The 23759-nt window shown below is 36.3% G+C and overlaps 1 protein-coding gene across 4 annotated transcripts in view; it reads left to right on the forward strand.

Moving 5' to 3' along the window:
* The window catches only part of ACAP2 (ArfGAP with coiled-coil, ankyrin repeat and PH domains 2), a 65444-nt gene that overhangs the window by 35388 nt on the left and 6297 nt on the right, over window positions 1–23759 (forward strand). Inside the window, exons 10-24 of one of the 4 annotated variants that reach the window (XM_083849115.1) lie at window positions 3845–3957; window positions 7754–7774; window positions 10939–10990; window positions 12361–12461; window positions 13649–13754; window positions 14177–14385; window positions 14598–14667; window positions 15603–15697; window positions 17155–17342; window positions 17677–17781; window positions 18154–18246; window positions 19556–19743; window positions 20080–20189; window positions 21215–21325; window positions 21575–21636. In XM_083849115.1, the coding sequence (XP_083705241.1) occupies window positions 3845–3957; window positions 7754–7774; window positions 10939–10990; window positions 12361–12461; window positions 13649–13754; window positions 14177–14385; window positions 14598–14667; window positions 15603–15697; window positions 17155–17342; window positions 17677–17781; window positions 18154–18246; window positions 19556–19743; window positions 20080–20189; window positions 21215–21325; window positions 21575–21636 (1624 nt within the window). The remainder of the gene's footprint in view (window positions 1–3844; window positions 3958–7753; window positions 7775–10938; window positions 10991–12360; window positions 12462–13648; window positions 13755–14176; window positions 14386–14597; window positions 14668–15602; window positions 15698–17154; window positions 17343–17676; window positions 17782–18153; window positions 18247–19555; window positions 19744–20079; window positions 20190–21214; window positions 21326–21574; window positions 21637–23759) is intronic. The other 3 variants (XM_083849117.1, XM_083849116.1, XM_083849118.1) reach the window with 3 other exon arrangements.

The following is a 23759-nucleotide window of genomic DNA, read 5'->3' on the forward strand; positions in this document are numbered from 1 at the left end:
AAAAAACAAAACCCCTGTTTCTGAAAGACTGTTCAGGAAACAGCTGTAGTAAGAATGATTCAAAAGCTTTTTACATCTGGAGTAAACAAGGTAATAGGAAACCAGATGCTACCACAGTCATAAAGCAAGCATAAACCCAAACTGCTGTTGAGAAATAATGCAAATTCTTGTCACAAAAAAAGACACGTGCTAGTATTTCAAGGAACTTGTATGTTCAGTGATGACCTTGACTTTTTGCACTTTGTCTTGGACTGCAAACTGTGTGATTTGTGTGTTGCTGTTTTGAGCTCTTCCTCAAGGCGCTTTCAACTTCAGCTTAACCAACTCCTCTTCCAGTTTGCTTATCCTATGGGATGGGAATGGAATTTAAGCTGGGCTTTGCACAGTGAATGTCTTCTGTTGTGCTATGTACAGCTGGAGTAACGTTTCAGATTGTTCTTTTCTTTGGTATTCATTCTCTACCCTTTACTGCCCTTTTAAAATCTTTTTGTATTCTGCTTCTTTAAAGAAAGATAATGTCTTTGAATACAAATTCCAAGTTAGAATGTTGATACGCTCCCTGTGATTTACTGATCAAATGACTTGAATGGCTTTTATGCCATAGTAGTATTCTTCATATCGGAAGTGAATCTGCCCCTGAAAAGCAGGGTTTGTGATGTTTTGGTCACAAGAAAATTTGTAGAGAAACAAAAAGCATGCAAGCTATGAAATGACTTGGTGTATGTGATAAATTGGTAAGTTTCTATAGGAATGTGTTCACTGAAAGCTCTTGAGACTACTATACTGTGACCTACAGATTAATAGCAAATGTGGATTTTTTTCTATTACCATCTGATTTCCTATTCCTCGTGGACATTGTTTAAAAGAAAAAAAAGAAGGCATAAAAACACACTGTATATTTCACTTGTATAATTCCGTTCTGCATGTTTTTCTTCGAGTAGTCGGCCAACCTTCAAAAATTAATCAGAGTAGAAGCCATAGATGTTGATTACTTCAAATCTGAATGAAATGTGTAACATTTCACTACCATATAGCTTCCATAATACTAATTTAATTTCTTTAGCTAATTAGGTGGAGCCTACTGTAGTTCTAACTGGCCCCTAATTAGCAAACAAATGATATTTAAAACTTAGCCTTTATCAGCTGTGTGTTTGCTTAAAGAATATAAAATTCTGAGTCACTTAAAGTGACTGGTTTCATTAACATGTGATTCTCTTATGTGGGATACTGGAAAGATAAGGATGTATTTCTCTCTGGCCCTGATTATTTTTTGTGATTCATTAAACTTTTCCATGAGCCAAGATAAAAATAAATTAAATGTGACTGCTTTTCCCTATTCTTTAATTATGAAATAAGAGACTTTAAGATGAGACAGAGCTTATCTAGTTCCTTTTTCTGCTTTAATCCCTTTAATTATAATGAAGTTCAGTTCTATTCTTTTTTTCCTGACTACAACCTTCAGCGAAGCTTTATGGATTAAGCTTATGGAAGCTTTAACAACCCCCCTGCCCCCCCAGCTGGTAGTCCATGCATAGTTAGGAAAATATCAAACTTTTGTCTGCATACTGTTGTGTCTTTATCTGCTCTGTAAAAGTGCAAATCGTTTAGGAAAGCAATTAAGAATAAAAACTAAACGCACTTCATGAAGAAGGCTTACTAGTTTGGACTACTTAGGCTGAGAGGGTTGTGAGATAAATGATCCAAAGGAGTTTTCCTGTGATACTTGTACGTGTCTTCAAAGCTTAAAGGAGCTTCATTGGAAAAGACAATTGCATTTTCTGCAGAAGTTTTCCAAACGTGAAGGAAAATGTGATTACGTGGTAGTTTGGATAGAAAAGACTGAGGGAGTGTATATTGTCTTACACTAGACAAGGAATTGCAGGCGACATTGAGGCAGGAAGATGCAAATCTTTAGCAGGTTTCATTATGTTTGGGAGCTGGTAAGTTCATTTCTGATTTGGGGGTTCAGGTGAGAGTAGACACCAGGATGTATAAGAAATCTGTGCTTTTGGGGGGAGGGGGTTCTTCTGTTCTTCTTATTTTGGGGGTATAAGAGAAAAAAAGAAAGGGCTATGAACGGTTTGAGAATGTTTGTATATGTTATAAGCTGTGTAATACTATGTAAAAAATGTACTGTGACATTTGGCTCTAAGATTATAATTGCCATACGTTTTACTACTTAGTCTACTCAACCTTTGCTGGACGTGTGGAGCAGTGTTAGCTTTCTAAAAATTGTAAAGCTGTTGTTAGCAGTTATTTGTTACTAGATTAAAAATAAACTTTGCTTTTACTAGTTCTAGCTTCATATTTTTGTTGCAGATTGTGAAGAAGAAAACATAACTAGGATGTTGTCATCTCTGCCAGCACCTTGATTTGCTTTAATTTAGGGATAACTTGGATAGCATTGTATTTATTTGTTGCTTGTCTTCTGATTTCTGATCTGGCTCACTTGTCTAGATGACAGAGCTTAAGAAAATGCTACAAGGCTGGCTGTATACAGTCCTCGGCACCAGGCTGCAGTTCATTTTAAATTTTGACGCAGTGCCCATTGCCACTTTTCTTCTACTTTATTCTTCCTCTTCTTTGAAATATCCACAAGATGATTTGCCATAGAGGTTGCAAATACCTGAGCAAGAAATATTCTTTGTGTGCAGATGGCTAGATTCTGGCTGCAGATCAGCAAGTTCAGTCTTAATGAAAGCAAGTCTGAATATGTGGAGGGCGGGGTGCAGCTGGAAATTGCTGGTGTCCTTTTCTTTCATCTGCTACAGAGATAAGTTTTGGAGATGCTTGCTTAAATCCCAAATCTATAGGACAGTATATACACTGGTAGCATTGTCTGTCTGTTGTTGGCAGTGCTCCACCACTTAAAGTTGGTGGGTTTTGTTCTCTGAATCTTTGACTTAGATGCTTAGATGCTTTTATGTATTTTTCTCTGGAATGTAAAAAGGTTCTGTTGGACTTCATAGTCTCATACTATCAAGTGAAGACTATGCGAAGACTTGATAGTCTTCAAATACTCTGTGAATGTGAAGAATCACAATTTCTTCTCCCATTATTAAATTCCATTTGTGCAGAACTTGGGGGAGATATTGGAAGTTTAATGCATTTGAATGTCTACTTAATGCCTGTCCAGATAGGAAGGAGACGACTTGGACCTCTTTGAAAAACTCTCACAACACAAGAGAAATCCCACTCATGCTACTTATGCAAAGCTCAGGAAATATACCAAGACAAGGGCTTTTAATATAGGTGATAATTACCTACATAATAATGTATTTTAAATTTTATTTTTTTAATTTAAAAAAAAATTAAAAATTTTAAATTTTATTAAATGATAATTACAAAGTGCTCGTCATAGATTTTTAGTAGCTGTCAGCATTTATTATGTATTCACAATAAATGCTAGGTACTAATCAAATGGTAACACTTTATATGGTCATGTTTTTTTAACCTCAACATTTCCTAGAAGCTAAATTGTGTGAAAGATTAAACCTGTTCTCTAGGGTTTAGATAAGTGTGCACCTCTTCTTTGAAATGCAGCCGTTCTGATTCAGAGACAGTCCTTGTCTTCCCTTGTTCTTGTGCAGTCTTTGAAAAGACAGTAAAATAAATAATGCAGTCTTGCAGTTCCTGATCTCAAAATAAAAATAATCTCCTGTCTCTGATCTCCTAAAAATACTTTTTAAAGAAGTGTTGGGGCTGAGAGTCATAGCATGACTAGTGAATGTTGCAAGCAAAAGATTATTGCTCTAGTACTGTTCTTGACATTAATGTGGCCAATACTTGATCTTTCTAATTGAAACTACAATCTGTTTTTTCTTGTCTTGTTCCTTTGTACTAGGATTACTCCGGTGATGATACTAAACTAGAATATAATGTAGATGCAGCCAATGGTATTGTTATGGAAGGCTATCTATTTAAGCGAGCCAGCAATGCCTTCAAGACTTGGAACAGGTAATTACTCAGAATCTCTATTTATTGGCTTTATAAGATGCTGCTTGTTATGCCAAATTCTGGCCTGACTTATAACCTGTGCAACCCCCCGATTCCACAGTTCCAACAGAACCCTTGGACTGCTCTGTGAATTGATGCAGGGATGGCACTTCGTGGTTGCTTCTCTTTATTGTCTGTCCTAGTTGTTTGCAAGCCTTTTTCAAGAGCGTACTGAAGTCCTGTGTATAGAAGGCTTGCTTTATTGTGCACAGTTTGGCTCTGTGATGGCATTTTGGCTTTACTTTCTTGCTGAAACAGAGTAATTCTTATGATTGTATACAATATGTTGTGTAAATCTATATGCTGGGAAAATAAGCGTTAGGTGTCAATGTAAAATGAAGTTGTATGGCTATTGTAAGCAGGGAAATGTAGTGAAGGATTGAAGTACTGTTATTTCTCCTGAAAGCATGAAATCGTTATCCTTTACAATTCCTGTGCTGTGCAGTGACTTCTGCTGAGTAGTTTTCATGGTCCTGTTGGGAATTCAAAATATACTGTCCGTCTTGTCTCTTTAACAATGTTTATTTTACTATTGTTTAAACGTTTTTCTTTCTGAACAGGATTTCTTTTGCATTTCTAATAGTGTACACTTTTTTAATAGCGTACACTTTTTTCAAGGAAACATTACGTATTCTGGAGCATTTCCAATATAGTTGGGTACAGCCCTTGAATTTTAAAGTTAGTTTGTCTTGATATAGATCTTGTCTTATACTCTGCAATTTTTGCAGCATTGCATCTGTTTTACTGTTTTTTGTGTTCCAAAGGCCAGAATCTGTATTCAGATAAATGGTCCCTTCCAACCTCACTTCCAGTTCGATAATTCTTTGACCATCTTGGAACAGCACAAGTCCATAGCAAGTTAGGGTTGTTTCACCTAAATCCATAGACTGATGTTAAGGCTGTACTTCTGAGCAAGTAGCATGCAGCTCCTCTAAGGGGTTTTGCTTTGGACTACCTCTAGTCTGGTCCTGTGGTATGATTGTCTGTAATTGTAATGTACCTTCTGGGTTAGTTCTGTCTGAGTGCGTTTGGAGTTCTGTGAGGCATCAAAGAACGGTGAAGGGAGAAAACTGGTAGATATGACTGAAGAGCACTTTGCTGGTCAGAAGTAAAATGTTAGTGTAAACACGCTTTGAGAAGACTCCACGGTTGCAGGGCAGGAGGCTGGCCTTCACCGAATTTTCATCAGGCTCAAGGAGTCCTTTTTGCAAGGTGCTTTGCGGGGTTGACTGCAGCGTCTTGATAAGTGACTGAAGCCAAAACCCTAACTCTTGCTTTGGGTTCTTCTGTGTATTATAAAGGCTTTGCTCTGTGGGGAGGTAACAGAAGGAAGCAGGACAGCAGTGTTGGAGGGTAGCTGGTAATTCTCTTTTGACATGGCTTCATACCTACTATTACTGTAACTGTATTGTTCTTTAAGATGATTGGGTATAGGCTTTGATTAAAACTAATTTGTCTGTTGAAAATTTAATATGGGCACAAAGGAAGTCGTAATTAAATCAAGATGTCCTGAAAGAAGGTCATAGTGGAAGTTTACGTGTTTCAAAGGTACTCAATCAAAACATTCAAACAATAAGTCATTTTAGAGAGCCAAGGTAAACAGCTCAGTAATGACTCAGGGCTAGCCTACTTCTCACATACAGTTAATACTTGCTGGTGTTGTGGTTTAACCCCATCAGGCACCAAGTACCACACAGCTGCTCACTTGCTCTTCCCAGGTGGGATGGGGGAGAGAATCAGAAACAACTGAAAACATCTGTGCTATCACCACTGTTTTCAGAAAAAATCCAAATGCAGCATCACACAAGCCTCTACAAAGAGAATTGACTCTATCCCTGGCAAAGCTGTGACAGACTGTAATTTTTTCTATTTCTCAAAACAGCGACAAACTAATTATCTAATTGTGATAGGCTAGATGGATGTGTCAGAATTAAGCAGTGGACAAGCCATCTATATCCATGGTTTAAAAATTGAATGAATCATTTTAATTTAGTACCTCATATATTCACAAACCATTACTAATTGTGAAACTTATTACTATTATATTACATCAAATAAGTGAGCTTAATGACGATAACTGTTATCTGAATCTAGCTTCATTTTTCATGTTTTACTAAAACCAGAAGTTTTTTATCCTATTTTTATTTCTGAATCATTTGTAGTTGCTTGCTACATTGTAGGCACTGAAGTGGTCATTGCCTCTTTCCACTGCCTGTTTCCCCTGATGGAATGCTTTAATTCCATAGTATTGCAGTTCACCTGTGTGGAGATAATACTGGCTGAAGTTTGACATATAGTAGAGGCTAGAGCGTACTTCCAGCCAAAGAAAGGACTGTCATTGCTTTAAGCTGTTCTGTGCATAGAAACGTGCAGTGAAATACCGAAGGAGGAAACATGTAGAGAATGATGTATTTTGTATGAGGAATACAGAGCTGAAATCTGAGGCCCCCTGATACAGACAAGATACTTCCAGTGTTCTGGTCAGGTAGGTAGCTTGCTTCTTCGTTATATGCCCATCTTTGAGGGGAAAGTGAGGGATGGAAAATCAACCAGCTGAAACGAAACAAGAATAATTCATCTAGAAAGAAATACAGGAGTTACCTGATATTCTGAACCAACGGTGATGGCACTAATCTTGCTAACAGCTGATGGCAGTGCCAGTTGTAATACAGTAGGTTCTCTTTTCTTTCTGTTGGTGTCAGTTGGTATTTTGATGGTTCTAGGCCTTTCAAACTGCTCCTTTACAACAAAATTAGGAAAATGTGTCAAAAATCATTGCTTTTATCACCATTAGTGCATACTTGCCAGCATTAAAAACATGAGAAAAGGAAGTGGTGCGATGAATTTTGCCTGGCTTGGACACATCATTATGATTTTAGATAGCGTGATGCTTCTGTGTGCATGTCTTGGTATGTGAATCCATGGATACTGTGGTGGATTTTAGTGGGAAAAGTACAGTTGCTGTGGAGAAAAAAAACTTGAAACCATATAATGCAGACCTCTGAAGAAGGACAAAGCTGTTCTAATGTATCAAAACTTGTTTCCAGTCCAAATTAATTTCTTGCTAGGATGATATAGTTTCTTTTTCAGGCAGTTGGTAACTTGGTTCAATTGTCCAAAGACTTCAATTAATTTGGACATTTGCATCAAGTTTCCTAGTCTTGGGATATTTCTGTACTCTGCTGGCGTGACAAGCAAATGGTTACCAAGTAAACCACGAGAGCTAATTGTCATTTGATGGTGCTTCGTTTTGAAAGAGGTGGAGATTTTGGAACCTTTTTATACTGTAAATGTAAACTGTAAGTTTGTATTTCAGATGAGACACTTCATTGGAAAGAAAATTAAATCTTTATTAAGTCTTTAATGTAAAGTCTCACAGCAGTTGTTATGGAGACATTTTTGGTTGTATATTTATCTGTTGAAACGATATCTTATTGTACACAACTTTTCTGGATGTACAAGAAAACAAAATCAGTTGAATTTATTACGGAACAATAGTTAAAAACGTTTTGGTTCTTAGAAATTCAGATTAAAAAAAGGTGTGTGTGAATAAAATGTATGTGTGGGTAGAGAGCCTTTACCAAATGTAGTGTATTCTGCATAGGTTTTGGGTTGGTGCATTAGATGTTTTCCTTTTTAATTCTGCTGTATTTTCAGATCATGCTAATTCTTTGCTTATTTTGCTCATTTTGCATTTTTCATTCCTCTTCCTCCTTTCCTTTATGTTTTAATCCTCCCCCATTTTTTCACATGACAGGAAAAAGCCAGATCACATCAGGTACCAACCAGCTTCTTTTATACCTTCCCAGTGTTTCTTTGGCACGCAAAAGCTCTAAATTAACCCTGCATTTAATTTTGATTACTTGCGATGGATGTGAAGTGGCTCAGTCTAAGAAAATAACAGAAGGATTCTGCCTGGGATGCCAACACACCTGCTGCTCAATGCTTTCAAAAGAATTAGTAAGATTGAGCTGGTTTTAGCTGAAAAGGAATTAAAGCAAAGTTTATGCACTCAAACTTCTGAGCATATGAGATCAGTGTCTTGACTTTTTGTTTCCTTTGTACATTGGTGGGATTTTTCTCGCCAACTGCATTGGAAATAGAAATGTAACTTTTAAATGTTGTGCATTCTTAATCGCTGTTCTATTTGCATGCTTATGTCAGTGAAGAAAATGTTTTCCTTTTCAAAAATCAGTAAGCATGGTTAAATTATTATGTAAAATTCAAATGTTTTTATTACTTCTCTCAGTTCTCAGAAATTTGAAATGCTTTTTAATGAATGTTTTGTTGTTTCCTATTTAACAAATACTTTTTTGAATTATGTTAGTGTAAATGACAGAAAACGCGTAGTTTCTAAACCCAAACAACTGTATTTAAGTACTGCTATAAACTCAGTGGGGCAGTGCATGTTACTTTAAGATTGCCCAGTGTGTTTTCTTTCACCATGCTTCTCTCCTATTGTTTTGACAGAATGTCACATTCAAGGAAACTTTGATAACTTTTAGTATTACAGCTGTCTAAAGATGCATGAACATCAATTCTTAGCACAGGACATGGCTAAGTATACCCCATAGCAGCACCTCCAGTACCTGTGTTATAGCTCAAGTTTCCTGCCTGTTACTGCTATAAGCCCCAAGCACTCTGTTTCCTATGGTAGAGTTTAGGAACTATTCCAAATTTAGAGAATATCAAGTTTTTGGCCCGAATTAAATTGCTACGGCACTGGCATTTTGGAAGGGAGGCTGCCACTTCCATTTTTTAAGGAGTACAATAAAATGTAATAGCATTATTTTCCATTGAAGTCTACTTCAAAAATGGGAGATACGTTATGCTGTGCTCTAAATTATTTATCATGTTCAGTAAAAGTTTCAGTAAAAAAAAGAAAAAGGAAAAGTGAAGAAGTAACACACACACACACATACACCAATGCTTTTTGGCTGAACTTGGCAACTTTTCTTAAACAGATTCCATTTCTCTAATGGAGGTGGGGGAAAAAAGGGCCTGGAATACTTTGAAAACTTCTAGATTAGACTTTAAAGATGACACAAACTTGTACAATTTGTTGTGCTCGTTTATATCTGCTATGAGAATGGAGCTGATTTTTACTTTAGTGGTTTGCTAAACATTTGGCTTTAGAACAAATGAAGTACGACATTAATGAAGTAAATCACACCAATCTCATTTTTAAAGATTAGCTCCATTGCGTGTTATCTTGGGGCAGGGCTACTTTTTTTTTTTTCCTCCATTGTAACTTAGGCACTGCTTTTCATGTTTTTATCTTCGGTATTAAGTTTCCATAAAATAAAAGACCAAACACCTTGGTTTATTTTCCTTTTCCAGTCTGCTTTTTTTTTTTGGTTGAGTTACCTACTTAAATCTTGGCAATTACCTGCCTTATCTTGTATTAGAGGCTTAATTACTATATATGTTTTTTAAATAGATGGTAGAAAGGATACCTTTTAAATAGCAGTGACCAAAACTACTGTTGTTAATCAACTGAGAAGTTGTTTTTGCATAATTCTGCTCAATTATTTTAACCCAAAAAGATTACAGCTATTTTGACTTAAATCCAGTATTGAAAGAAGACTGTTGTTACTTTTAAATGAAATATATCTGCACAACATTTTAAAAGAATACTTATTAAAAGGTAGAATCTCATCTGTCTACTATGTACTAACTTTCCTAACAAATACTAGGTTTTCTGATTTGAATCTAACTTGTGTAATTTCTTTCCCTTTGTATTTTCTTAACAATGTGTGTGCTTCTTTTCATGAATGGCTTGTGGTGATTGAATAGTTATACGGAGCCCTCTTGTTACTAATTTTAGTGACCTGCAGCTTGATATTCACCAGTTTGTACTGCACCATATCTTGTTCTCAGCGGTATTTTGTGTACTGTTGCCACTCAAACGAATTGGCAGTGCAGGAGAAAAAGTGATTTGCAGTACAAATAGGAAATTTCAGGTAACTGAGCCATTATGTTATGGTAAACACGGGTTCATGTTATAAGCTTGAACAAAATAAATATGTGCCAATCTCACCACAGGACTGAATTACCGTTTGCATTCCTGTATTTTTTGTCAGTTCAAAACCAGTGATTGATTAGCTTCTATTTTGCACATTCCCCAGAAAAGCTACAAGGGGATGGTTATATTTGCTTTTATTTTTTTAAACTTTCAGCAGTCAGAATAAAAGCAATTGTTCTGGGTCTGAGCTGGTCAGAATTTTTCCCAAAAGCTGAATGTTTTTTCTGTTCTCTTTCAATTGCATCCTATCTGAACAGGAGTTTTACAAGGGATGATACAGTTCAGATGATTTTTTCCTCAAGTGTTATCTTCTGGATTTTATAAGATGCCTTAATCTTTTTAATAGTTTCCTATAAACCGAAGGCTTAACTTAAGATCCTACTTAAAAGGTTCTATTGTTGTTTTATGTTTATATGCAATTTTTTATTTAAAATTTTAAGAAATGCCAGACATAGAGAAACTTGCATGGAATAGTAACAGTCTAGTGTTTTTTTTAATGCCTTGTTAAGTTATTTCTTCTACTGAAAATATTTAAGGAGTGAGTAGTTTGTATAGTTTGTTATTTAAACCATCTGAATTTGTGTTATCAAATCACTTAAAATTGTAGCTTGCTGCTAAAATACAGAAGTAAATGTTCTTTGAAATGAAGGTGTTGTGTACGATAGCTTTACTAATGTTGCCATAACACGAATGTATTTGTTTTAAGACTTGAATTATTTGAACCTTGCTTTCTGTTCTGTTTTGTCTCTGCTCTCCTTCTTTCGTAGTCTCATGAAATACTTGTCAAAACTGACTGGCATTACTTCTGTGAATTCTTTTTTTCTTACAGTCTCTCTGTAGACTGTATGCTAGCATATTTCAGTCGCGTAAGTGTGAAACCAGTTACATACTGTTTGGATGTCTTTTTATTCAAATAGGCGCTGGTTCTCAATACAAAATAACCAACTTGTGTACCAGAAGAAATTTAAGGTAGGTATCAAGATTTGTCTTGGGATAGTTTGGTGCGGGTGATGTTATTTCTGACAAGGGGAAGTAAAAGCAGAGCGCTAGCAGGGACATCCTGTATGGTCTTGAACAACCTACTTTTCTAAATTAATTTCTTTCTTTGTAAAATGACATTAACACCTGAATTTACAGATTTTTGGACTCTCACACAGGATCTTGTAATCATATACTTTATTTAACGCATTTTTGATACCTTGTTACAGAGAAGACTTAACCAACAGCCTTGGAAGTTGTTGGTCCCAAAAGGCTTGTACACACTTGCTGGCAGACTAAATGCTCCGTGCTGTTCCCTGGGCTGTTCTGTTCAACTCCTTAAGGACTTGCTCTCTCCAGTTACTGGTCTTTCATATCCAATTTTGTGCTTGGAGAGAGAGGAAAATAAAAAGACATGAAAATATTTTTACAAAACAGTTGTGGATGCTACATACGTGCATCTAATACTAAACACGTAAGGCAATTCAGCAGTTGATGTCTGTCTTTTTGCCAGTGGCAAAGTACCATTGTTATCACCGCTGTTGTATACAGCAGCAAGCGCAGCTCTGCCCAAGCCTAAAGCCAGCTTTTTCAATCAACCTTTGGGCCCGTATCCCTTTGATTTACTGTTCTAGAATCAATTTGTTGCCACAGGGCTGTAGCTGTTCTTGATGTTTGGAAAAAAAACTAGCAGAGAACTGGGTGCAGAAGGAAAAAAAAAAAAAAAAAGTGATTCATTGTTACCAGATCAGGTTCAGAGCCTGTTTTTATCTGATGCTGTCAGATCAGGAGATAAGATCTTTGTTTTTGTGGTTGGTAAGGAAACAAATGGTTGAGTTTGTGTTCGCACATTTTAGGCAGTTTGTGTTTATAATTTCCCATTACATTTTGATATGTTTTTATATTACAAAAGGAACCTTTAAAATGCCATTAGCTTAGAATAGATGTCTTCTGACGTGAATCAAACTTTCAAAACCACTGCATCCCAGCTTCTGGATTTGTACCTGGCACTGAAAACAGCTTATTTTGGTGTAACCTTTCTGATTTCTTTGTAAGTTGCATTCTGAGAAGAGACACAATTATCTTTGAGCTCCTTTGAATGTTGTTAAGCTGTTGATTATTTGGTAATTAGATTGCAGATAAGAAGGCATAGTCAAAACTTTCACAAAATATAAACAAGCATGAAAATTGAAGTAAATATTTATTGACAAGTATCTCTAATACCATTTATTAAAAAAAAAAAAAAACTGTGGGAAAAAATCTGTAAAGCAAGAAAATGAAATGAAATGAAATGAGAAGTAATTTGAGAGTATTAGCAACTGTTTTGTTCATCTGTGACCCCTTTATTTTTTTTCTTTTAGGATAATCCCACGGTAGTTGTTGAAGACTTGAGGCTTTGCACAGTTAAACATTGTGAAGACATAGAAAGACGTTTCTGTTTTGAGGTGGTTTCTCCAACAAAGTAAGGAGAAGTGGTGGAGCACTTGTTTACTTAAAACATGAATAAATGAAATTACATTTAGTTGCTGTGAAACACAAGATGAATATGTCTCTCGGGACAAACAGGGAAAATATCTGAACAATTCTGTTCTCTGAAACATTGGCTAAGAGTAAGTGGTGCTGTGAGAAGTATTCCTAGTATTTAGTTTACTTTTGGTATTAAAATAAACATGCGTTCTTGTGCTTTATGTAATAAATGGCTTGTGGTCACGGAGCTCTTGTGACTTAGTAGTAGAAAATGTGTAGTTCTACTCCACACAAGTAGTGTGGCTGGTAGTATAGACAATAGTTCAGTTTCTCTAAATTTCTAATTGAGATAATGAGAAACAAACACAGAATGAATTTTTGAGTCAGTAATGTTAAACTACATTTCAGAATGCACTAAATGAAACTACCAAATATAAGTATTTTGGGGTTCTGGCAACACAGTGCATTAGTTGTATTTTGGGAAAGTATGGCAGTTCCTGCTGCAGAAAGGGCAAGATGTTGCTTTTTTCATTAACAGCTTGAGTGTGGCCATATTTAAGTTTTTGATGCTGAGTCAAACTTATTTTAGGTTCTGGTGTATCTATACTTCGCAATCCTTATTTTTCTTCTGTTAATAGACAGCTGTCCTAATGCTTGCATCCTTGCCTGTGGTTCATTAAGTATTTTGTTCCTGCTTGCCTGTTCTTTTTCAGCCCTGAAGTGCTTGAAAAGGTGTATGCTTTGTGATTTGTTTCCTTTGGCTGTTAGTGTCAAAAGTAGTTCTTAGTCAGAGTTTCAAAATCATTCTATCTTGGTGGAGGAACTGTGTTTTCAAGGGCTGATAGCTGCATCTTGTGTAGGTAGTCATGGAGGTAAATTGTACATAAGGATATAAACATGAAAAATTTGGAATTAATAAAAGGGAATAGCAAGTTAAGCTATTCTCCGGGTTACTTGAAGAGTCATATATTTTAGTATTACCTATAAATAGTTTTGAAACAAGAAGTTTTGTGGTCAGCTGCATTGTTACCTGGAAAGAAATGGATACTAAGCAATGCATACTAAACAGTGTACTTGGGCTGATAGCAAGAGACTTTGTTCAATAAAATTCAGACTCATGGCAGTGTGGTTATAGCTGCTTGCTCAGTCTCTGACTCTAAGTGCATATGTGATTCTTCACAGAAGCTGCATGCTTCAGGCTGACTCAGAAAAGCTGCGGCAGGCGTGGATTAAGGCTGTTCAGACCAGTATTGCTACAGCATACAGAGAAAAAGGGGATGAATCTGAGGTGAGTTTAAAAATCAAGCAACACTTTTTGAATTTTGAGGATTAAAAATAGAACATCTTTTTTGTGAGAACTGAAAAAAAACATCCATTTGCTGTCTTTCAGTGTAAATGCAATGAAACTTTGATGGCAGTAATTGTCTAATCTGGCTTTCACTCCATCTTTCTAGTGGTACTTTGGCCTGTATGTTTTGATAAATTTTCTTGTAGTGGGATAAAAATTCATAGGATTATTGGATATAGGATAGCTGTTATACTTAGTTCTATACTTCTTCTAAAAAGGTTAAGAATTTCTTTTCAGTTCTGTGGCTTTCTTTGACTTTAAATGCACAAGCTTCTTCTCTAGGATTCTAGTGCACAGTCAGGATCTCGGTATTTGTAGGATCTTTTTCTTAAATTTTGTCTTTTATTTTGTTTCTTTTTTAGAAACAGGAAAAGAAACCATCCCCTTCTACTGGAAGCTTAGAAACTGGCAGTGAGACAAAAGAGAAAATGTTAAAGGGAGAAAGTGCTCTACAGCGAGTTCAGTGTATTCCTGGTAATGCTGCCTGCTGTGACTGTGGTTTGGCAGATCCTCGCTGGGCCAGTATCAACCTAGGAATCACGCTTTGTATTGAGTGCTCTGGGATACACAGGTTGGTTGGCTTTTCAGAAGTATATCTGACTTACACATTGACTTAATTATGAAGTGTGTTGTTTGCCTCTTAAAGTATATATTAAAGCAAGATTAGAAACCCTTTTTGTAAATAGAGTGAAGGTAACTGGCTTTATTTGCATAAACCAATGGTAAAGCTATCTGAGGTAAGACACTGCATACAGTTACTAGTTAATTTTTTTTCCTGTTTAGGAGCCTAGGAGTCCACTTCTCAAAAGTAAGATCTTTAACACTGGATTCATGGGAACCTGAACTGCTAAAGGTATGATAGTTTTTTGAAATGACAGTTTCTACTCAGATTGTTGTTCTACAGCCATGGCATCAGAATGTTCAATGCAGGAAAAACTTACATTTGTAACCAGTGTATGTCTTCTACTTTTGAGTAGAAAATGTTCATTATGGTGTGTTTTTTGTGTTTGTTTGTTTTTATTCACACTTTCTTATACAGCCTGCAGTAGTAGTAGTAATTTTTGATACGAACTTGCAAGCCAGAAAGCCTTATGCTACTTTCAGGTTCACAAATACCCTTTGAATAGTAGTTTAGTTCGTACTGTGGGGTGGGAGGAGGGAAGCAAACCAAACCAAACAAAAAAAACACCCCACCTTTTTTCCTGTTCATGTAAATTAAAGCTGAATATTTTACCTGCTATTAGAAGCAAGAAATCTCTTTGTTGCCATCAGTAAGTTGGATTTCATGGGCTGAGCTCACCTAAAAATAGTATTTGCAGAATGATTTGTCTTTGATCATATAGATGTAACTGATCATGGTTCAGCAAAAATGTATGTTAGACGAGTTGGAACAGAAATGAGGAAATCGTGTCTTGCCAGATAAGGATTGGGATAAGAATAACAGCAAAGCTGGTGGAAAAGAATGCCTTTGTTGATGAGGCCCACAAATGTCATTCTAATTGCAGAAAAAAAGATTCTTCAATGACAGATTCATTTTCATAATCCCCTTTCAGAAGGGAGTAGTACTTCACAATCATAACTGTATTTTTGTTATCTTATTCTGAATTTGCTTCCTTTATTCACTGATTGTTTCATTGTCATGAAATAAACCCATGCTTACTTTTGGAAGTGGACTTACAAAACTCAGTGAAAACACTGAGTTGGGAAAATAGGCTGAGTGAGGTAAAAACAACTAAATAAGTAGATAAAGCCTTTTGTAACTCTATTTGAATTTATTTTGCTTCATAGCTTATGTGTGAATTGGGAAATGATGTCATAAATAGAATATATGAAGCAAAGTTGGAGAAAGTGGGAGTAAAGAAGCCACAACCTGGAAGCCAAAGGTAGTACTATACCTAGATTTCATTTGTTCGTTATAGTCATAAATGACATTAAATTGAACAATTTGCATCATTATTTAATATAAACGCAAATGATTTTTTTCTTCTTAGTACCTGATTTATTACTTCTTCTTTTGTACCACTGCCTTTCTGGGGTATGCACCTTTATGGCTTTCAAATACTGCATGAATATCTTTTGGGCCAATGTATTCCTCTAGTGATTAAAGGTTTTTGCTTGTATAAGCTAGCAGTCTGTTCTTACATTGTGTTCGTGTTACCTGCTTGTGCCTCTTCCCATTCCAGTTTTATCATTCACCCGTCTGCTTCTCTAAAATGGGCCTGCCTTTCTCCTCACATGTTTTTGAGTCCACCTGACCTGGGGTCAGGTCAAGTTAAAGTTATCTTAATTTCCGTTCTAGCTTCAGCTCTCCAGCCTCTGTGGATTTTGGTTGGTGCCATTGTGGTGCTTCTCCTCTTGGTTTACCTTGTATATCCCGCTGCTCGTTTCACTTGCTGCTATCTATACTTCATTAAGTTTGACTTTTGCTCCCAGATCCCCAGAATGCTCTTTTCGTTGTTCCTACATTGCACACAAGCTCTATTTTACAACAGCCTTTTAATGACTATACACCTGTCTGCTGTTCGTTTGATGTTAATTTGTTTGAAGGTAGTTTCCTAAGGTTTTGTTTTATTTTAAAGGATACGTTTTTTAAAACATTTTTATTAGCTTTCTAGTTCTGTGCTGCTTGCTGTCAAACAGTTTCATGCTATTGAAAAGCATGATTTTTAAAGTGCTAGCAATTTGGAGGCAATGATAACATGTCTGTAACTGTAGGACATTTGCTAGATATTACTTCTAGTGGTAACTGCTTTTCAGTGATTTCAATAATAGTACTTTTATAACCGCTTTCTTCATTGTGTCAGAATTGGTATGTGCCATTTGATGATAACCTTCGGTTTCAAGAAAACATATCTCAGCATTCATTATGCATCTGGTGATTGTACCTACCTGGGGTTTTGATTATTGTTCTCTTACGCAGTCTTGATGTTCCTTTAACAAATGTTTTTATGGAAGAATCTAAATATATGCTATATTAATTAGTTATTAAAGGGTTAGTACCAACAGATAACGTAGTGAATAACGTTTTTCTTCCACATACTGCTTTCTAGAGTCTCTACCTGGAAGAAAATGTACCTATATGAATATAACACTTTATTTTAACATTTAATTCTTAACTTTTCCTAAGCTGCTTTCGTTTGAGGCTTATGCAAAATTTAATTAAGAATCCAGAGAGAGTTGGACAATATGCCCTTCATCTTTCTGAAAATGTCATATGTGTCCTATGTGCAATGCCGGATTGCAGTTTGATTACTGGCTGTAGTATGAAATTGATGTCCTTATAACATAGGAAAATAATAAAATATCCGCTTACTAACTCCTAACATTTTGTATATGACAGGCAGGAGAAAGAGGCGTACATCAGAGCAAAATATGTGGAAAGAAAGTTTGTAGAAAAGCAGCCGGTAGCAGCTGTATCTCCGCTTGAATCTGGAACAAAAGTTTTTCCTCAAAGTCACGAAGAGAAGAGGCACAGTGCCCCTGAAAAATCTCTTTTGGCAGGGGAACAAGGTGTGGCATCCCCAAAAGGTATCTATACACTTCTCTCCTGAGCTATGTTATGCATGTTATTTTTAAAGGAACTCTTTGTATTTACTGATTTCCTGCCTCATGCAGGGAAATCAAATCCTTCTTCTAATGGGTCATATCCTAGTTCAGAAGTGTAAGGGAGAAAAGGCTTGTTGAGTAGTGTGCACTTTTCAGATGGGGAAGAGTTTGTGGAGTGGGGGTTCTTACCATTCAGAAACATATTAACCACCTTCTTTCCTCCGTATTTCCATCCTTAATTTTTCCGATAACGTTCTTTCCTGCCCTATCCCTTCCTTACTGCCTGCTTTGTGCTTTGCTAACTTGCATGTCCCAGCGGTTGCTGTAAGTAGCGACGAGGCGAGGCGGGAGTCTCTGTTCTGTCCTGATGAACTAGATTCACTCTTCTCCTACTTTGATACCTCTTCAAAACTACGTAGTAGTAAGTACTACAGCTATGGCGTGTTCAGTATTTGCACTAGTGACCCATTGTGTGTTGTGGCCATCTCCCTGCTTTTAATCCATTGTCTCCAGGCTACTGCGTTGCTTTGTGTTTACATGAAATAATTAAAGCTTTTTTACTTATCCTGATCTTCTAACTTTCTAATAATCTTTCACACTATTGTTATAAATGTTATGGTTGAAATATATGACTTAAGATTTTTTTTAAATAATGAATAATTACTGGTCATTGGGAGGGGAAAAAAATAAAAATGAATTCAGGACCAAGTATAAGAGCTTGCTTTATTATCATGTCTGTGTAAAGCAGGTAACTTACGGTCTGCATAGTAATTCCCATTTCTCCCCCAAACAGTAAGAAGCAGTGACAGTGGGATCCAGCAGAGTGCTGATGACAGCAGAGAACACCTTGCCTCTACTATATCAGCTAACAGTTTGTATGAACCAGGTGCTCTAGGCTTTGTACTTCAAGATGAAGACTTAATCTTTTTTTTTTTGCTAGCATGTTCATGTCAAAAGGATTAGTACTTGATGATAACGTTCACCTCTCTTCTATTCTGGTGTTCTGAAATGTTTTAACAAGGGTAGGAATTGGCTGAGTGACCTTTCTCTCCTCCAGACTTGGTATGGAGAATGACGTAGAATCCTCCTAAATAAGTTCAGAGAACTTTTGTAGTCAGATGATATTGAGCCAAAACTTAATTTTTTAGCAGATGAAGCAGTGCTTTATTTTAATATAGAAGTGCCTCCAGAGAAATGTATAATAATTTCATAAATGGTTAAAGATCTGGAGAAAGAATTCCTGTTAAGTCACAGACAAAAAGCATTGCATGTTACTTGAATGTCTTGCTTAATTTTTCAGTTTTCTATTTACAATCAACTGACCATGCCCTTAAACATTACTCCTCTTTATTCAAACTTGATAAAGTGATAAAATTATGTACTATTATTATTGTCCTGGGCTGACAGATATATGGACTATGGCTTGTCAAAATATCCAGAACAATTATAAAGGAAGCTTATTCTACTACATCACAGCGCTCTGAGCTACATTTTAAATGCAGTACTTCACAGCTGTGGTTTGTAGGCAAGCAGCATGTGGCTTAGATCCTCTGACTGCATTGTAGAAACACTTATGATGCTGTAACTCATGAAAGCTTACATGTAAAAATGTCTTTACTTCCCACACTCCACTCTGTATTACTCTTTTCAAGATGAAAGATTATGCTTTAGTCCAAAGGATTATAGCCCCAGCAAGTAACTGGTATGTGACAATGGTGTCTTTTAATGAAAATTCTCAAAACAGTATTAGCTTCATTATATATTCAGGTGTATCAAACTGTTGCAGAAAGATATTTGTATGACTACATCTCAGCAGGAAATTATTTGTATTCATATCTTGCGGTATGGGACAAGATGCATTTCTTGGCTAAAACCAAGATGCATTTCTTGGCTAAAACCTTTTCTTAGAAATGACACGGAATAGGTAGATTGAAGGATATTCACACATGCCAGTAACATGGAGGGAAGGTTTCCTGGCCAGTAATAATTCTGTGAAGTGTCCGTGCTTGAATGCTGGCAGAAGCTAAAGGTGTGTGTGGTGACCTCTGGCAAAATGGGGCACCAGTGCAGAGCATTTCACAAAGTCTGAGCTACCTTATGCCAGAGAAGTTATGTCTTTGGTCAGAATTCTAGGAGGTACCTTACAGAAGCAGGAGTTACAGGTAAGCAATATATATATTTCTTTTTCCTTTCAGAAGGAGACAAGCAAGAGTCTTCTGTGTTCATTGACTCCAAACAGCTTAGTCCAGGATTGCAGCTTTATCGAGCTGCTTTTGAGAAGAATCTTCCTGATATGGCAGAAGCATTGGCCCATGGCGCTGAAGTGAACTGGGTCAATATAGAAGAAAACAAAGCAACACCACTCATTCAGGCAGTGCAAGGGGTATGTGGTGTACAGCATCCTGCTGTGGGAGGAGGGGAAGGGGAGTAATAGGGATATTTGTGTCACTGCTTCTTCTGAACTGCTTGCTTTGCTCTTGAATGATAATGTGATGCTGAAATTGTCTTTACAAAGTTATCTCAAAGTTGTTTCTGAACTATTGCTCCTTGCTGGTGTTATACATGTGGTGTTATACATCCTAGCAGTGTTTAAACTTGACATGGAGGCAATCCTTTTCATTTCCTTTACCGCATGACTGAGAAGTTAGATGGCAGGACAGGTTTGGCTCTGATTCTAGAGATCTGGTGTTAAATTGTTTGTTTTGCTCTTATTCCATAGGGCTCCTTGGTTACTTGTGAATTCTTACTGCAGAATGGTGCCAATGTGAACATCAGGGACACGAAAGGAAGAGGACCCCTGCACCATGCCACAGTTCTAGGACACACTGGGTAACTCACTGTTCCCGAATCTGTAAATGGCTATCTCTGTTAACACAAAGCTGCTTCACTTCCCAATATATTCAGGCATTTTAATATATTTCGGGTGATAGAGTTTCTTCTTAAAATTTTGTGATGAGTGAGAAAATAACATTTTTGAACATCTCATCTGCTAGCAAAGCACATGACTATAAACACTTCAGTCCATTTTGGAAAAATGTGCATTTAATAAAGTTTTGGAATGACATAGACATCTGGTGAAGGCTCACGAGATTGTTTCTCGTTTTGTTGAGAAGTATGGTAAGAGTAAGAGAAATAGTGAGGCAAGGCATGTTTCTGTTTCATCTCACCTGTGTGTTGCTCGGAAAGTGTTTCAATTCAAAATGTATCACATCACATCCTGAATTTTGGAATCATGGCTTTTAACTGAAACTCCATGCCAGCTCAGCTCAAATGAGGACATAATCTGTTGTGTGGTGCCCATGCTCTTTGCATGCATGAATCCTGAAAAAAGTGCAAGTTTACAGCTTGAGAGAGTTTGAGGTGTAAGGTTAGTCAGCATGCCATGTTTATATAGGTGAAGAAACGTGTGTACACATGCATATATATTATATATGCACATATATAGATGAAAAACAGCAGAGAAAAATCAGATCAGTTTCTACTGAGTAAAACAGGTACTTGTCTGAGGATTCTTTACTGTATTGATTTATTCTGATCAGTATTTCTTTTCTGTTGTAGTAAAAATGAAATTTTTTGGTTCTATGACCTAGGATGATAAAGAAAGGCAGAGGCTTACCTTCTAAAGGGTTCAATTCCGTGCTGTAATAGCATGATTTCACAGTTATTTCTCTTTGGAAAGATAGCTAAAGGCTTTGCTTACTTCTGTGTTAACTTCTTAATTACTATAGATGAATAGTGCCATTTTGAAATGTTCAAGAGACTTTTGGTAAATTAAGCCAAATACATTGCATCCAGCTTTATTTGCTTTTTTTCTATTGTTGTGGAAATTGTTCTTAAATTATCTTTCTAAACAGACAGGTGTGTTTATTCTTAAAACGAGGAGCAAACCAGCATGCCACTGATGAAGATGGGAAAGATCCATTGAGTATAGCTGTAGAAGCTGCAAATGCAGATATTGTAACATTGTAAGTTGTATGTTATGTTTTTTAACTAGGTATCTAAGTTTTCATATCATTTCGAGTTAAAAATGTAGGAAGTGTCAAAATTCTTTTACGTAAAAACGTAAAATGTAGGGAGAGCAAAAGGAAAATTCAGAGTGCAGTATCCATAGATGACCGCGCTGTTGAGGTTCATGAATGGGCTATAGGCCTTTACTTGCAGTCATCTTCATTGCTTTAAAGGTGACATTATTCTTTTTGTTTCTGAAATCACAGGTTGCGTTTAGCAAGGATGAATGAAGAAATGCGTGAATCAGAAGGACTCTATGGACAGCCAGGTCAATACTCTACTAATAACCATACTGAGATGCAGTATAAGAAATGTATTCAGGAATTTATCAGTTTACAACTAGATCCTTAGGGTCTGAGGAGAATTTAAGATAGCTTCATACAATAATAGTTTTTATAAGCGTTACACACACATTAAAGCTTCATTATGGTGCGGTTTTGTCAGATTATATAGGGGACCTGAAAGGACAGTGTTTAAAGTACATAATTACGGTAGTTTGTTAGTACAACCATTACCAATCTGTTTTGCTCTTTGTTGTATGGTTTTCTCCTACTGACATTCCACTGAAACTCATGCAATGGTAGGATTTACCTGGCAGTTAGAGCAGCCTGTTTAAGCCAGGTTGCTCAGAGACACTTGAGGAGTTCATGTTATTACAGGATACCATTCTCCTTCTGGTGGAATGGTCCTGTATTTATTATTTTTTTAGGGAAAAAAATCCTTCTACACTGATGTACAAATGTGTATCAAATGTTGCAAAATAACTCCAGACAAATGGGAAAGCATTATTTCCTCCATTTTTATTTGAAAAATATTTTATGTTAAGATATTTAACAAAACAGTTATTCTTAAGTATGTATTTTTGTATGCATAGTATCTTACCGTTTGATTTTTAAAAACAAACAAAAAACACCTGGCAGGCATTTGAGGCAACCAGTACAAGAAAATAACATTATTTAATGAATCTGTGCAACTTATTCTCAGGCAGTCAGTCTCTATTTATACTGTGTTCTGATGTGATATTTATGTAAGCCATTTCCTCTATTACGTTTACCTAAGAACCTAATTTAATCTCATGCAAAGATCAGTAATGAAGGCACAGTTGATTGTCAAGTTAGTCGAGGTAGGCACAAAAACATGGCCTGCTGGGCAGTAGTGAAAGGAAGACCTTGCTTTTAAGGTTGAGTGAGTACTCTTGGCTCGCTCTTACGAAGCCTTTGTGTGTTTGTCATTGATTCATAATGATTGTGTGCTTATACCTTTTACTAGTTTGGGGCTGGAATATACTCAAGGGGCAATGTTGAGTCTCCTGTCAGTATCCCAGATTAGTGCTATTACATGAACCAAATGTATGTATTTCACAAATTTCCCCCGTGAAGAGTAGATGTTTTGCAAATTCATCTGTAAACAAAACCAGGAAAGTCGAGTTAAAACCATGAAAGTACTAAAGACACTCAGACTTTCACAAGCTCTCTCTGGAGGAGCAACAAATAATTTAGAAGTGAATACTCAATTATGAGCTTAATGAGGAAGAGTTCTCCACTCTAAATGCAGCAGGTTACATATGTGGAGAGGGGAATCTATTACCTGTTTGGTCATGTTGAATGTGAGGCTGTTTTCTGATATAATGCATACTACTTCACTGACAGCCTGAAGGTAACAAGTATTGAATTATTTTTGATTCTTCTAGTTCTTATTTGAAGAGGTAAAAATAAAACTTACAGTTTAAAATAGTGAAATGCATTTATTTTAAGGGAAGTAGGTATTTTGATTCAAAAGCTATATGCTAAGTCATAAACGAATATTCTGGATCACTTAATTGACATGTCAAAAATTTAAAATTATTATGAAGTAGAAAATGTTTCTGTAGTTTGTACAAAAAGCCAAAGTTGGTTCCTAAATATTATAAGGCTTATGGTCTAATTCATAAATTCTGGCACTACATACATGAAAATAAGAATGTTTGTTCAAACTGAAGATGGAGTGGAGACTATTTTCCCTGTTATTATTGTTTAAAAGATTTTTAGATTCTTCAATTAGGCAGATAAAAAGCAGGTGAGTCTTTTATTGAAAATACCTTGACCTTTTTGTCAGTCTGTATTACAGTAGAATCTAGGGACTGCAGCTGATGCAATCTGATCTAGATATTTTGCAGACATCTCTAGTCACTGTAAATGGGCAAGATTGACAGTGGAAAGTAGAGCCACTGCAAGGGGTAGAGCTTACCTAAAATCAAAGAGAGGGTATTGTTAGAATACCTACTGAAACTCAGACCACAAGCTGTACAACACAGTGTCCCAGCCAGATGATCCTGCTGTATCTCTGAATACAGCAATGTTACTTGCTGAGGTCTCTTTAAAAGTTGAAGTAAATATTTGAGTGTTTTAAATG

This window comes from Anser anser, assembly GCF_964211835.1.
Source record: "Anser anser genome assembly, chromosome: 9".
NCBI lineage: Eukaryota > Metazoa > Chordata > Aves > Anseriformes > Anatidae > Anser > Anser anser.